This window comes from Notolepis coatsorum (assembly GCF_963971535.1).
Source record: "Notolepis coatsorum genome assembly, chromosome: 19".
Lineage (NCBI taxonomy): Eukaryota > Metazoa > Chordata > Actinopteri > Aulopiformes > Paralepididae > Notolepis > Notolepis coatsorum.
The window spans coordinates 16,122,495-16,138,409 of NC_140183.1; the positions used below are offsets into that span (position 1 = coordinate 16,122,495).

The 15,915-nt window shown below is 43.8% G+C and overlaps 1 protein-coding gene across 2 annotated transcripts in view; it reads left to right on the forward strand.

The window, feature by feature from the left end:
* Nucleotides 1-785: 785 nt before the first annotated feature.
* plekhf2 (pleckstrin homology domain containing, family F (with FYVE domain) member 2) overlaps nt 786-15,915 on the forward strand; it is a 57,344-nt gene continuing 42,214 nt past the window's right edge. Inside the window, exons 1-2 of one of the 2 annotated variants that reach the window (XM_084336421.1) lie at nt 786-1,014; nt 5,947-5,978. In XM_084336421.1, the coding sequence (XP_084192547.1) occupies nt 5,948-5,978 (31 nt within the window). In that variant the 5' untranslated portion in view covers nt 786-1,014; nt 5,947. The remainder of the gene's footprint in view (nt 1,015-5,946; nt 5,979-15,915) is intronic. The other variant, XM_084336422.1, reaches the window with a different exon arrangement.

Below are 15,915 nucleotides of genomic sequence, written 5' to 3' on the forward strand. Positions count from 1 at the left end.
TGAACCATGGATTAAAATATCCATGTGGTTGTGGTTGAGCAGACAAAATGTTTGATAAAAACGCTAAAACTGGGTCAATTTCCCCCCTCTTCATGAAAGTCACTGTTGGCCTAGTCACATTGTTTATTGAACAAAAATACAACATGCAAGTGGGCCTTTAACCAACTTCGAAAGAGTCGCCTAGCTTAACCAGTTTGTTAGGAGTAACGCGATTGGCGCTGAGAAAAACGTCAGTGGCCAATCAGATCGCGCAAACCGAACGCGGAAGTGAAACTCCGTTGGGGAAAATATACAGGCGCCCCGTCCGCGTCTATTCGAAAGGCAACCGGTTTATGCGTTTAGCGAATCTGATTGGCCACTGACGTTTCTGGTCATGTGACATGTGCGCCCAATCGCGTGACGCGCCCATTTCCGCAAACTACCTAACGCCTAGTTTATCACTGGTTAAGCTTAGGCAACTCTTTCGAAGTTGGTTAAGGTTAGAGTTTGGAATCAGGGCTGGCGTTCTATCGCCATGCTCTAAGACAAACTCTAACCTTAACCAACTTCGAAAGAGTGGCTAAGCTTAACAGGCGAAAGAACTTGCCGTCACACGATTGGTGCGACCAGAAACAGCAGTGGCCAATCAGAGCGCAAAACGCGAACGCGGAAGGATAAACCGGTTGCCTTTCGAATAGACGCCGTCCCGTCCTGTTTACTACTCCTGCTAACTGCTAAGCCGAAAGGTCCCCTCCCAGTCCCTCCACTGCACGCGCCCCTAAGCTGCCTTGGGCAACAATGCTAAAAAGTAGCTCGCGCGGCCCCACAGCATCTGTCGAGCGGCTCGAGCCATAATAATTATTGTCATTATACATTCAGGGCAACTTGGAAGCCACTGTCGCTGCTGACCGCCGGGGCACAGCGGCGAGGAGCTACTAGGGAGGGCGCGACGTTTTCATTCACCTATAGGTTGGGAATACAACAAGAGTTCTTCCAAATAACCTGAAAGTTGCTGGAGAACGAAGTTGACGTCGGGTATGTATTTTCTTCTTGGCGAGAGTTCGTCTGCATCGCTGTGTTATTATTAAGCGGGTTAGTCGTGCTAGCCTGCTACTTTCCCCCCACTTATAGCTAACCGCTAGCTCCCGCGAGCACAGTTGGGGGAAACGGGAATACGGCTCGTTTAGTAGGAAAAGTGAGGAGCTAGCTGAGCTACCAACCGTGGCAACTCTTCAAGCACAGCAAAAAAGATCGCCAGCGTTAACATGTCACAAAGTGAAGGAAAGATATACGCCCAGTCTTAATTGTACACAGAAAGCGAGTTAAACAAGTCAAATGTTTTTTTTTCTTTCTTAAAACTTTGGTAATAATGTTCAAGTTGTTGCTAACGCTAGCTACTGCCAGCTAGTAGCGAGGAAACTCAACCAGGTTGTGCTGCAGACTCCACTGATTCCAATGAAGAACCTGGCAGGCGCCTGACGAGAATGGTCTCGAGTTTAGCCAGAAAATGAACCGACTTTGGATCATCATGTGTGAGTTTGACAATCACAGTACTAGCCAGGCGACGTCTCCAGCCAACGTTGTTTATTATGTCATGTGTGTGGAGACGGAGAGAGTGACAGGTAGCGTTGCAGTGAAGTTGATTGATTGATTGAAAACTTTATTAACAGATTGCAGAATGGGTACAGTACAGCTCAATACATACAATTGAAGGGGATGCAGACCAGAGAAAGACTTTCGTCTTGTTTACATCAGGGTCCCCCATTTTCAATTCATAACATAATATGACATACATGACATACAGATAGACAGTACTGCTACATAGATACATTTATGACATACCAGATTTGCAAATACAGTACTGTTTGTGATACAAAAAGACTCCAGAAAAGAGAGTATATTCATTTGAGGTAGAAACTGTACATTGGAGGAGGTTGGGTATAGTGGGGGGGGGACTGTACATTGGAGGGGGGGGGGACACACTGTACAACTGTAAGCAAAACTGTACATTGGAATATTGACAACCATACTTCGTCATTTACTGTACATTGGAGGGGGTTGGGTTGGGACATTTACAGGGGCCAGTTTCGAATTGCAGTCTCCTGTAGGTGCTCTTTGAGAGTGGTTTTGAAAGTGGGTAGTGATTCACATTCCTTTACAGCTTTGGGTACAGCTCACAATCAGTAGTCGGGAAGGAGAAGCAACATACTATGCCCAACTTAATGTGTTTATGACCTTGGTGGGTCCAGCGTTGTGTTAATTGAACGAAACTACCAGACGTATCAAACTTTTTAGCAGTATAATTTAGAGCCTCACTCACACTTCGGGACTATAATGATCTGAGCTCCCCGCCTCACTTGACAGTTCCAGGTGACTGGAGCACCATTAAACTAGCAGAGAGTACACTGTTTCATTAGAAGCGACTACATTTAAAGATTTATTTTTTGGCGTTTTATCGCTTTATTACTACTGGGCAGTCCAGTAGGGAGAGACAGAGGAGAAATGGGAGACAGAGTGGGGGGAAGACAGAGTGGGGGGAAGACATTCTGGAAATAACGAAGGATTCGGGAATCGAACCCGGGTCGCCCGTGTCGCGGCTGAGCGCGCTATGTGGTTCGCCACTGGGGCGCCCCAGAAGCGACTGCATTTAGAGTTGAAGACAGTCCTCTGTGGTGACTGAGGTTGTCAGCGTGGTAATTATTATGGTGTTTCCACTATGACACAGGTCTTATAAAAAGGCATTCAGACTCATTAGGCCTAATTATTATGGCATTAGTCTTAATTAGTCATGCCCTAGCATGCAAGTTGTAGGTCTCCCTGAAATGCTCAACATTTCATGCTGACGCATAGTCATGCCCTAGCATGCAAGTTGTAGGTCTCCCTGAAATGCTCAACATTTCATGCTGACACTCGCTGAAAGTGAGTTGTAACCAAAAGTGAATTGGGAGTAGTGAGGGTGAAGTCGGTGTGTCATTCCCATAGCTGCTTGTGTTGTTGGACATGCATGATATTGTGTACATGTGAGGCCAGTACTCAACAAGACATTTCTTGTTATTTTCGTCTCACTGGTAAAACCGGTTCTCTCGTAGCTTGGCCTGGGTGAGAACAAACCTTATTAACTATCTTATCAGGTTAACACCCCTACGCCTCAAGCACAGAGGCACATCATCGGGCTTGGTCAGTACTACAGGATGTCTGGTCTTAATGTCCTGTAATCCAATACCCAGCCTAATCCAATATGGCTCAGTTTATAAATGGCTGCAGATTATTAGGGCTGTACCGAGTACCTTTTTTTGGGCTTCGAAGCGTCTGCACCGGTGTCAGAGTTTCATAAACCTGCCCTGATATCATGCGAGGAGTCCACAAAGCAACGCGCACAGAGCATTGTTGTTCCAGAGTCTGAGGCAGCCGGCTGTAATGTGCATGCCTTCTAGCTGTCAGTCACCCTTCTGTCTTTGGCATCACTTAACGCCAGTACCGCACCGGCAACCAACTAAGATAACTTCAAACTGGCTGTTATTATTAATTAATTATCTCGTATCACATGCTATCGTTAGCCTTTTAATATTGTAAATTATTATACTATTGAGAGACGACGGCAAATGTGACTTCGAGGTTTTTACTCTTTGTTGATATTTAATTGGCTACAAAATGTGCAATAATCAAATTAAATGCATTACAGTTTTAGTGTATAGCTTGTCCAAGTGAGATTGGTTGCTCATGAAAATAAAAGGAATAAGATCCTTGTTGGTGTAGACGTTTACTTGAAATCTTAAATAATTAACAAAAGTGCTTCTGTCACCTTAACACATTCATGGCCATTTGGATCCGTCTAAAACAGGGGTCGGGAACCTATGGCTCGCGAGCCATATATGGCTCTTCTGGTGACAGCATATGGCTCCCAGACATTTTTGAGTACATTTATTTTATTTTTATTTTTTTTAATACTTGTGATATTTCTTAATAATACTGTGTCATTTTAAAGTAAACAGAAATTAGTTTTGAAGATACAGCTAATAGTATCTGTAGCTGAAGATATAGCGAGCAGCCTGAAGACCAGCTGATTCTTAAAACTTGGAACGAGCTTCCTGTGACATACCACACAATGCAGCGTGAGTATTGCCTTATTGACCATGTTTGGCTCTACATATGCATGTGGGCAGTCATTCTCGCATATGAGGAACATTAAGACCAACCTACACTCACGTTTAACTGATGGAAGCCTCAACGCCTGCATGAAGCTCAACCTCACCACGTATGAACCAGATTACAAGGCCATCAGCAAAACCATGCAGCACCAGAAGTCGCATTAAAAGTAAGACATATTTAATGTATTATACGTTAAAAATACTATATGGCTCTCAATGAAATATATTTAGAAATGTTTGGCTTTTATGGCTCTCCCAGTCAAAAAGGTTCCTGACCCCTGGTCTAAAATCACTCTAGACGGCCAGCATTTCTAAACAGACTTGCATAGTCCGTGGGGCTGTTTGTAGAGCTAAATCTATACTTTATAGTATTGCTATCTGTCCATTCTCATTGTCAATTGAGAGAGACCATAAACCGTCCCTTCAAAATGGCTTAACACTTTGAATGCCCAGCAGGGGGCGCACATTTAGTGCTTGAATGCCCACATCCACTTCAATGTTAGCATTAATATCGCCTAATCTATGTTTTAAATTATGGCTATGTGTCTAATCTGCCTGTCGCATTATCAATGACCTATTTCCAGTCAACATTGTCGAAGCAGATTGTTTTTTTATCGGTTCATTTCCGTTTCATAGCATTTAGAAAACCCCTTGTTTTCGCGAAAAAAAATATGATTACATGATAATCGCCCCGTACTGTAATATTATAGAACGTTGTCATTTGTCGGCCTATTTATGAATCACTTTCAAATAAACGCTAGATTATCGATAGTATATGTTTACGTGTGCACGCTAGTGCCGCGCGCTGAAAATCGATTCTTTCAGTTCCTGATCGCTCTTAGAGTCAAACAGCCATATCACAAAAAAAATAAAAAGCTTATATCTCTGTGCAAACGGGTCTGATTATCCTAATACTGGTAAAATAGATTCCTTACCTGAGATCAGATGGTATCCAAATGGATTATTCCAATTCCTGATCGCCATTCCGAAAATCGATCCTTTTATTGATCCACCACGTATACTGTAAAAACACATAATCCCCGCTGCTCTGAGGGTCCAGCATGAAGCTGATCGACCCCGGTTACATGAGTGAGAAGTAAAATGTGGAGTCCGGGTCTTTTTTTCTCATGCCTTTTCATTGAGTCCAATCCAAAAGGGTGAATTACCATCTGGGAGACGATAGGGGGCGCTTTTTTCACATCTGAGCGCCTGGGGTGGCTGATTTTCCAACGGTAGACTCGGTTGATGAAATATGAATTCAGATCGCTAATAAAAAAAAAAAAATAATAATAATCTAAAATGCAAAAGCCTACATTTCTTGCCTACACTTCTTGGACTTTCATTTAAAGTCGTAAAGTAATAAAAAAGATTGTGCCAGTGTATTAAAACTGTTTGCTGCTGCATGCTAGGGTTCAACCGATGTATTGGATATAATCAGGCTGATATTGGCCTAATAAAAAAACACGTAAGCCTGGTTATTGTCTTATATCGAAAATCTGATAGCTGCCTGCCAACATTACCATCTTTTGGGGCTGTTGCTCAAATTTAGCGTGAGAGGAAAAGCGGAATACCATAGAAACTAGAGATTGCAAGGAATCTGTAGATGCCGACCATACCATGCTAGCTTACTTCGCCACTTAACGTGGTGGTGTGTTGGGAGGTCTTGTCTCTCATCCCGCAATTAATTCCTGACCATGTCATCTCGTAAAGTATAGGAAAAAGACAATTTCTCAGTTTCTCTTGTGTGTTACCAAGGCAACAGGCTTGTAAGTGTGCAATACAGGGGCTTTTATACTGAAGTTTAGCTCTCATCTTGCAGGATGAGAGACGAGACCCCAACACACCACCACGGTAAGTCAAAGTTACTTGATTGTAGGGCTGTAACTGTGCATGTTCAGAGAAAACGGAACAATTTCATGATTCAATTTGTGTTCATCCAGAATTATACAGGTGAGGGTTCGGCCCCATTAGCCAACAATGATCACAAGAGGCTTATGCCTGGCACACACTAAGAGAATTGGGCCAATTTTAGGCCTGATTTGCTGCTCCCGTTTGTGTGTGTAGGGGGGGAACCGGAGAACAGAAACCAAGAGTTTAATATTTAGCCAATTTTGGGCAGTGCCATGTCTCATCAAAATGCAGAGGGCAAGGGTGGCTAAGTGGCGCAGTAGGCAAGGCGCTCGCCACTAATGCAGGAGATGCTGGGTTCGAGCCCAGTTCTCGGCGTTGCTACCAGCTTGGCTGGTCGTTCATACTAACACAATTGGCAGTGTTAAGGGTGGGAAAGCTGGTGGGTGGGGATTGGACGTTGTGGACAGCGACTCCTACAGGTCGGTTGGTTCGACTGTACAGCAGAATCATGAAGCATCGGGGGCAGCGTGAGCCTCCCATGCGTTACTCCTCACCACTGAGAGATTGCGCTGTACAGGTGAAAAGATGCGACAGCTGCCTCCTCGTGTACCGGAGGGGACACGTGATGCAAGGCTTGGTCCTCACTGCAGCCGACCAGTGGGAGGCGTAGTCTAGCAACGTTCGAGACGGGGGAGGGGAGAATTGAAGGGAGAATTGGCAAGGCGAAATTGGGATGGGAGAAAAATAAGGAGAAAAAGTGGACAAAAAAGAAAATGCCAAATGGCATGCCTCTCTGTAGTGTGCACTGTGCACGCCTTTAAAAAAATTATTACAAATATTTCTGGGTGTCCAAACGGATACATGTTGTTTTTGATGCCATCATGAGAAGTGCCTTCTTTTTTTTGCGGTAAAAAAACTTAACTAAACCTTACTAAATAAAGTTTATTAACTAACGTTAGCTGCTAAGAGTTCCAATAGTGAGGAAAGGGGGGTGGGGTGAGGGGGGGGGGGGGGATGAGCCCGTCTCTCTCCCTCTCTCTCGATTTGAAGTAACATTACACTATATAAAAAGTAACTGGATAGTTGATGATAATAAATATTTCACTTCATTAGCAAAAATATTGTAAAATCATTAAGTCTGCTATAAGCTATTCCTCCTCTCTTGTGTGTTTGTATAAATGTACTATAGGCTACTCTTTTTGACATGGATTAGGCTAATTAGCTTTAACAATCCTGATTCCTGAGCCTATTTTATTCAAAAGGAAGATATTGATTTAAATATGTATATAGCCAATAAATACATTTTAATCGTATCTCCTGTGCTGGCACAAGCACTAAGTTACCTATTCATATTATTCTCTTGATTTATTTGCCATGGCACAGTGCCACAGCTCATTGGCCACGGTTGTCATTTAATAATAATCACCTGCTAATCGATCACCTGTTGTTTGTGACCAAGATGTCTGCAATCGAATACTGTGTGTATAGTCTACTTTTATCCTTTTACCTTTTTTGATGACTCTCCTCTACCTGCTGGGCTAGTTTAGAATTTGAACGTCTCAAAGGTTAATGTGCTGCCTGCACACATGAGCAGAGTGGAATGAGGGAAACAGATTTAGTCGTGGTTACAGCACATTCCTCAGTACAGCCATCCCTGCTCGCTCTCAGTGGTGCTGCTCCTACAGGCCACACGCCTGTTTAACAAGCTCTACCATGGAGTTTAGAGGCCAAGCTGTTTCACATCACCACCACGTAGTGTTACTTCAGTGTCTGCATGGGGCCACCTTCCTCAGTGTCTGCACCTTCCTCAGTGTCTGCACTAGGGATGCCCCGATCGATCGGCCACCGATCGTTATCGGCCGATAATCAGTATAAATATGCGATCGGTGATCGGTGATAATGCTTTATTTTCGCCGATCGTCAAAACCGATCTCACTCGCTGTCGCTGAGTTCTGTCTCAGACACCGGGTGGTGCAGCGTCTGCTCATCCCTCCAGCCCAGGGCTGTACGTTAACTTTTTTTGCACATAGCACTGGTGCTACAGAGGTTGATAGTTTTGTAGCACAGGTCAAAATCTTGTAGCACAAGTATAAAACGTGTTATATTTGTAACAGTCACAAATGTGCCTATTGTATTTGTGTTATTTAGTTGCAGTGCCATGTTTGGCTGTCATTTAGTATATCGCCATGTGTTATTATTACTATGATACTCTCATATGCTATTTTAAATTAATATCATAAACAACATAAGGAATATTAGCATAATTTTGAGTGGACTGAAGGAAGGAGTCAGCGTTAATAGTTTTAAATGCAAATAATTTATTGAAACATAGAAGTGGGGTCGGTTGGGACACACACACACACACAATGGGGGACCCTGATGTAAACAAGACAAACGTCTTTCTCTGGTCTGCATCCCCTTAACAATTGTGTGTATTGAGCCGTACTGTATTGTACCCATTCTGCAATCTGTTAAATAAAGTTTTCATTCATTCATTCACACACACTGTTTCAACTCACCACCCCCGCATCATATTGTAGTCTAGTCTGTCTTCAAACTTCCACTCCTCTCGAAACTTGTATTTGAATATCATCATTATCTGTCCATCCTCAGTTTACTATAATATACTCCTGTCCTGAGTCCTGACTAGTGACTTCATCGTCTTTCCAAACGCACGCACGCACACACACACACAGGGAAGGGGAGAGAGTGCCCCCCATTTCCCTTTCCACACTGTGTCTGCTGGCTCTGCGCCCTCTGCTCAGGATTAGCTTGTTAGCTTGCTAACGTTGTAGTGATTGTAATGGTACATAAACGTTAATTTCGGGCGATGTGCGCATAAAGGAATGGCGACGGTGCAAAGCATGTAGATGCATTTGACCCGTTGCGAGAAAGAAAAAACACCACGGACTTATTTCGGGACGTGTAGGCGCACTGCTGTGTTAACGTGCACCAACCGACCAACGCGCTGCTCTTCTAGCAGAAGCACGGATAGGGCGGATACGACTCGTCGAGTTGTCACAAGAGTTTTTTCAAAATAAGAGCATCATATGCACCTGAACGTTGCTAGCTTTCGGAGCCTAGCTGGAGCTGCGCGTGGGCAGAAATGAGACCCGCTACAGGATTTTCAAAATAAGAGTATCTATATGAACCGAATCCCTATCGCACCAGTGCTACTGAAGTAAATCCATCCATCGCACAGACAGCTGTTGCTGTAGCACGTGCGAGATATATGTCTCACTGTACACCCCTGCTCCAGCCCCTCCTGCACGCATGTAAACACGGGTCTAGTCTAGTGGGACGGGACACGGGAGGACGGCGTCTCCCTGAGCTAACGTTAGCTTAGCTACCGTTACAAAATGACCCAGTCAACTATTCACTTTTAGTTTAATACATGATGAGGCATTGTCTAACCGAACGGTATCTAGCCGGCCAGCTACCGATAGCTCCTGACATCAACAAACGCTCCAGCAAGTCTAGTAGAGACGTGTATGATACCTGTTAGCTCACGTTAGCGCAAGTTAGTTCACTGTTCAAAACGAAATGTCCCATTGAACTAAATAATTCACTGAGGCGTTGTATTAACGTTATATATCCGGCTAGCAGTAGCTACAGATAGCTCCTGATATCAATGTCTTATAACACTGATTTGATGCGTATTCGAGCTGAGGGCTTGCTGAGCACAGTAACGTTATACCAATAGGGTCCAGCTGCAGCGCAGGAGAATCCTGGCCGTAGCTGGAGGCTACTAGAGTACACACAGATAGTGGAGCTTGTTGCGTGGTGGCGATGTCTCGCAGATAATACAAGTCCAAGTCTAATTATATAATATATATATTTTATAAAATAAAAAAAATTATATAAAATAAATTTTAATTTTATGGCTCATTTTATGGCTCACGACGATCGGTGATCGGTATCGGTGGCAAAAAACGTGATCGGGGCATCCCTAGTCTGCACCTTCCTCAGTGTCTGCACCTTCCTCAGTGTCTGTACCTTCCTCAGTGTCTGCACCTTCCTCAGTGTCTGTACCTTCCTCAGTGTCTGTACCTTCCTCAGTGTCTGTACCTTCCTCACTTTCAGTGTCTGCACCTTCCTCAGTGTCTGCACCTTCCTCACTTTCAGTGTCTGCACCTTCCTCAGTGTCTGCACCTTCCTCAGTGTCTGCACCTTCCTCAGTGTCTGCACCTTCCTCACTTTCAGTGTCTGCACCTTCCTCAGTGTCTGCACCTTCCTCACTTTCAGTGTCTGCACCTTCCTCAGTGTCTGCACCTTCCTCACTTTCAGTGTCTGCACCTTCCTCAGTGTCTGCACCTTCCTCAATGTCTGCACCTTCCTCAGTGTCTGCACCTTCCTCACTTTCAGTGTCTGCACCTTCCTCAGTGTCTGCACCTTCCTCAGTGTCTGCACCTTCCTCACTTTCAGTGTCTGCACCTTCCTCAGTGTCTTCACCTTCCTCACTTTCAGTGTCTGCACCTTCCTCAGTGTCTGTACCTTCCTCAGTGTCTGCACCTTCCTCAGTGTCTGCACCTTCCTCACTTTCAGTGTCTGTACCTTCCTCAGTGTCTGCACCTTCCTCAGTGTCTGTACCTTCCTCAGTGTCTGCACCTTCCTCACTTTCAGTGTCTGCACCTTCCTCAGTGTCTGTACCTTCCTCAGTGTCTGCACCTTCCTCAGTGTCTTCACCTTCCTCACTGTCTGTACCTTCCTCAGTGTCTGCACCTTCCTCACTGTCTGTACCTTCCTCAGTGTCTGCACCTTCCTCAGTGTCTGTACCTTCCTCACTGTCTGCACCTTCCTCAGTGTCTGTACCTTCCTCAGTGTCTGTACCTTCCTCAGTGTCTGTACCTTCCTCAGTGTCTGCACCTTCCTCACTGTCTGCACCTCCCTCAGTGTCTGCACCTTCCTCAGTGTCTGTACCTTCCTCAGTGTCTGTACCTTCCTCACTTTCAGTGTCTACGTTCCTCAGTGTCTGCACCTTCCTCAGTGTCTGTACCTTCCTCACTTTCAGTGTCTACCTTCCTCAGTGTCTGTACCTTCCTCAGTGTCTGTACCTTCCTCAGTGTCTGCACCTTCCTCAGTGTCTGCACCTTCCTCACTTTTAGTGTCTGTACCTTCCTCAGTGTCTGCACCTTCCTCACTGTCTGCACCTTCCTCAGTGTCTGCACCTTCCTCAGTGTAGACCTGCACCTTCCTCAGTGTCTGTACCTTCCTCAGTGTCTGTACCTTCCTCACTTTCAGTGTCTACCTTCCTCACTTTCAGTGTCTGTACCTTCCTCAGTGTCTGTACCTTCCTCAGTGCCTGCACCTTCCTCAGTGTCTGTACCTTCCTCAGTGTCTGCACCTTCCTCAGTGTCTGCACCTTCCTCAGTGTCTGCACCTTCCTCAGTGTCTGCACTAGGGGTGGACGGTATAAACGGTATACGGTATAAACGGTATGAATTTGCTCTACGGTATGGCTTTTGACTATACCACTTTCAGTGTCTACCTTCCTCAGTGTCTGTACCTTCCTCAGTGTCTGTACCTTCCTCAGTGTCTGCACCTTCCTCAGTGTCTGCACCTTCCTCACTTTTAGTGTCTGCACCTTCCTCACTTTTAGTGTCTGCACCTTCCTCAGTGTCTGCACCTTCCTCAGTGTCTGCACCTTCCTCAGTGTCTGTACCTTCCTCAGTGTCTGTACCTTCCTCAGTGTCTGTACCTTCCTCACTTTCAGTGTCTACCTTCCTCAGTGTCTGTACCTTCCTCAGTGTCTGTACCTTCCTCAGTGTCTGCACCTTCCTCAGTGTCTGCAGTACCTAGCTAACGGAGGTCTCATGCACTCGACTATTGCCGGAGCATTTGTTGATATCAGGAGCTATCAGTAGCTAGCCAGCTAGATAACGTTAGACAATGCCTCATGTATTAAACTAAAAGTGAATAGTTGACTGCGTAATTTTGTTTAAACAGTAACATTAGCTAGGTAGCTAACGTTAGCTCACGGAGGTCTCATGCACTAGACCAGTGGTTCCCAAACTGTGGTGCGCCCTCTAGGTGGTGCGTGACATGAAAAGGCTAATGGTGGTAAATATATATATATATATATATATAATTTTTAATTCTTTTACAATAAAATTTCATAAAAATCTTAGTCAAACCTTTAGTATTATGGATATTAAACATGCTGGCAGAGTACATGCATCCATGTTGTCGTGAACATTTTAATTAAATAAAGAAATTCCCTATCCATAGTCGCCGTGGGAAGAGATAAAATAAAAAATTTAATCTGTGCACGGAGACCAGCAACAATTTTTTCTAACAGAAACCCATTGGGGGGTGCGTCAGCTAGGTCGGGAGGTGACAGGGGGTGCACAGCCAAAAAGGTTTGGGAACCGCTGCACTAGACTATTGCCGGAGCTTGTTGACATGACGGGTCTGGGAGGGGGAGGGGAAGGGGCAGTGCGCTGCAGCAGCAGCTGTGTGTGTGCCTGTGAGAGAAGTCAGCGAGTGAGAACTCTGCTGAGAATTAGATCATGTTTTTCGCATGTGTCTTCGATCGGTTTTCACGATCGGCGAAAATAAAGCATTATCGGAATTCACAGATCTCATATTTATACTGAATATCGGCCGATACCGATCGCTGGCCGATCGATCGGGGCATCCCTACTTTCAAACTAAGTACAGAATAAAAAACACTTCCAAATAAACTTTCATGATTATGAATATGTAGGCTACATGTCAAAAGGGCAATACGTTTTTTAATATAGCCTAGTACCATTCTTACTGGATTAAACATACATTTAAACGATTCATATTTTGTGATTGAAATCAAAAGGAATACTAGTTCTTCTAGTTCTAGTGGATCGTATTAGGGCTGGGCGATATGACCAAAAACGTTATCGCGATAAAATTATAAAATTATTTTCATATAATTCGATATCGATAATTATCGTCGATATAATGTCTGTCAAGTTTAATTAACTTCTTATGCTGCTGCGAATGTCTCGAGTCGAGTTGATGTCGTCATCAGTCCGCGCACGTTAGCAGTTAGCCGACAAGCGGAATATCTCATGACAATGTAATAAATATGACACTAAAATACTCTCTTCCGCCACAATATATTGAAACGACGTCCACTGTATTACCCACACTACTATAAACGTGGCCTCATAATTCACGCCACACACATACTCGGCACGTAAATATATAAAACATCGCCGTGCAAGCTAGTTATCCTAGCCAGCCTGTTGCTAAGCGAATGTCTCGAGTCGAGTTGATGTCGTCATCAGTCCGCGCACGTTAGCAGTTAGCCGACAAGCGGAATATCTCATGACAATGTGCTAAATATGACACTAAAATACTCTCTTCCGCCACAATATATTGAAACGACGTCCACTGTATACCCCACACTACTATAAACGTGGCCTCAGAATTCACGCCAGACACATACTCGGCACGTAAATATATAAAACATCGCCGTGCAAGCTAATTAGCCTAGCAAGCCTTGTTGTTGAGTGAGTCCTACCTCTGGGTCTCCTTCCGGGTCCCCTTCGCTCTCGGCCATCTCCTTCACCGATTGGTTGTTAGTGCGTGCTCATATCCAAGCTTGGAAAATCGATATATCGAAACTTTGCGACCACGTTTCATGTTTATTTCGAGGAAATAATTTATCGCGATAGTTATCATTATCGCTTTATCGCCCAGCCCTAGATCGTATAATGTCCTACACACACCCACCCAATCTGTCTAGTACTAGGCCCACTGTATTTGACTCAGTAGAAATTCCCACAACTGGTTAAATCACCACATCACACTCTAATTAAGGATTCTCGTCTATGACTTTTTTAATGTAGCCAATATTTCCCAAAGCATGCATGACAATACACAACATGACAAAGGATCTGACCTCTTAGTTTCTTATGTAATCTAGTAGACCAAATTATATGGGATATCACTCACCCCCACCCCCAGAGGGTGCATCCAAAACATATATTTGCCCTTGTTTTTATCGGCAACTACACTGTGTAGTAGTGTATTGAGAATGGGACCCTATTAACTGTTACACTGCTGAGCGGCATGCTGGGTACAGCCCGTTAGCTAGCCAGGTAGCATAACGGTCTGTTAACAGCTGGGAGAACAAAGAAAGAGATGAAAGAGAGACCTTTCTTAGTATGAGAGTTTTTCCCAACCCTAGAACACAGAACCAATGAACACAGCTCCAAATGATCTCCTCACAAGCTGTGCATCAGATAGGGAGTGGGTAGTCATTCATGCATCATGTATCATCCTTCAGTAAGATTATATCATGGTAGGGCTGGGCGATATGGAAAAAAATCATATCGCGATAACGATATGATAATTTTATTTTATTTCTCGATATCGATAATTATCGAATTGTTATAAGTATAATTTTTTTTTTTTTTTTATTATTAACAACAGATGTATGTTTATTTTGCAGCAATTCTTTGTCATTGCCGCCATCTTTAGTGTTACATCCCCTCACACTCCAGTTCTCAGGCTGCAGCTGGTTTAAAAGCTAAAGTAAACCGGCTTCTCTGCTGGCTGTGGCTCCAGAGGAGTTGAACAGTTCTGGCTCTGCTAGTTTATTTTCGATCTTTTGGCGCTTTTTTGGTGGACAAACCACCGCACATGTGCACTGTGACTCGTGACTGGAGTCTAGTTCTGCTAACACACATAGCCTACTGTGTACAGACGGTTTCAAACTGTATTTTAAATTAGAAAGCAAACAAAATAAATGGACAAGAGAAAAAGAAATCTGAATTTGGTAAGTATTGTCATTTGGACAAGCAAAGCCATTACTTTAAGTTGCAGGCAAGAAAGACAAGTCTGTCCACTGTCTCTGGTTTTAAAACTGCCCTGTTGCAGGTAAAAAAAAAAGTAAAAAAAAAGTAAAAAAAAATAATAAGAAAAAAAAGAAAAAAAACGATTTTTCGATTTTTTTTTTATTTCGATATTCGATATCGATTATTAAAATATATCGCGATATTTATCGTTATATCGCCCAGCCCTATATCATGGTGATATTATGATAATGTGATGTTGTCGTAGCCTACACAAGTCTCTTGTGTAAATGAATGATAATAAGTACATATCCCAAAGCATGCATGACGATACGCAACATGACACAGGATTTGACCTCTCAGATTCTTATGTAATCTAGTAGACCAAATTATATGGGATATCACTCACCCCCACCCCCAGGGGGTGCATACTATAACCATGGCAGATAGAATCTGGATGAATCCACATGATGTCTCCCCAAAGGCAGCCAAGCACACAGTTATCAAGCTGAGTTGATAGCTTGTTAGCTAATGCCAGAGGATAATGAAGGACACAGTCTGATAGCCTGTAAGCTAATGCCACAGGAAAATTAATGACAGTCTGATAGCTTGTAAGCTAATGCCAGAGGATAATGAATGACGACGTCTGATAGCTTGTAAGCTAATCAATCAATCAATCAAACCAACTTCGAAGATTGCCTAAACTTAACCAGTGTAGAAACTGGCGTCGGCCAATCAGAGAGCGTCTGCCAGAAATGCGGCTACGGAAAAATATCACGCGCAGCAGCAGCAGGACCACACTCACTGCAGGAAGCCATGATACTGGTGTCAACGTGGCGCTGCAGCCCAGGATACCATAGTTTTTTTGCGACAGTGCCACCTACCTTATTGGATGACAATCAGAGAGTTGGAGTCATAGATATATATATCTATGGTTGGAGTACCTTGAATGTGAGTTTGAAGTTGTATTAGCCATTCCGAGGAGGTGCGTATTAACGACCAAGGCAAACTATTTCCAACGTTTGCAAACGATTTCAAACGTTAGATTTGTGTTCACCGCACACCTTTGTTCAAGTTGTTTTATTTGTCACATATAAAGTACATTAGGCCTAACAAAAATAATAGTTGGTTTCAGGTTGCCGACCGACCCTGCCGATTTA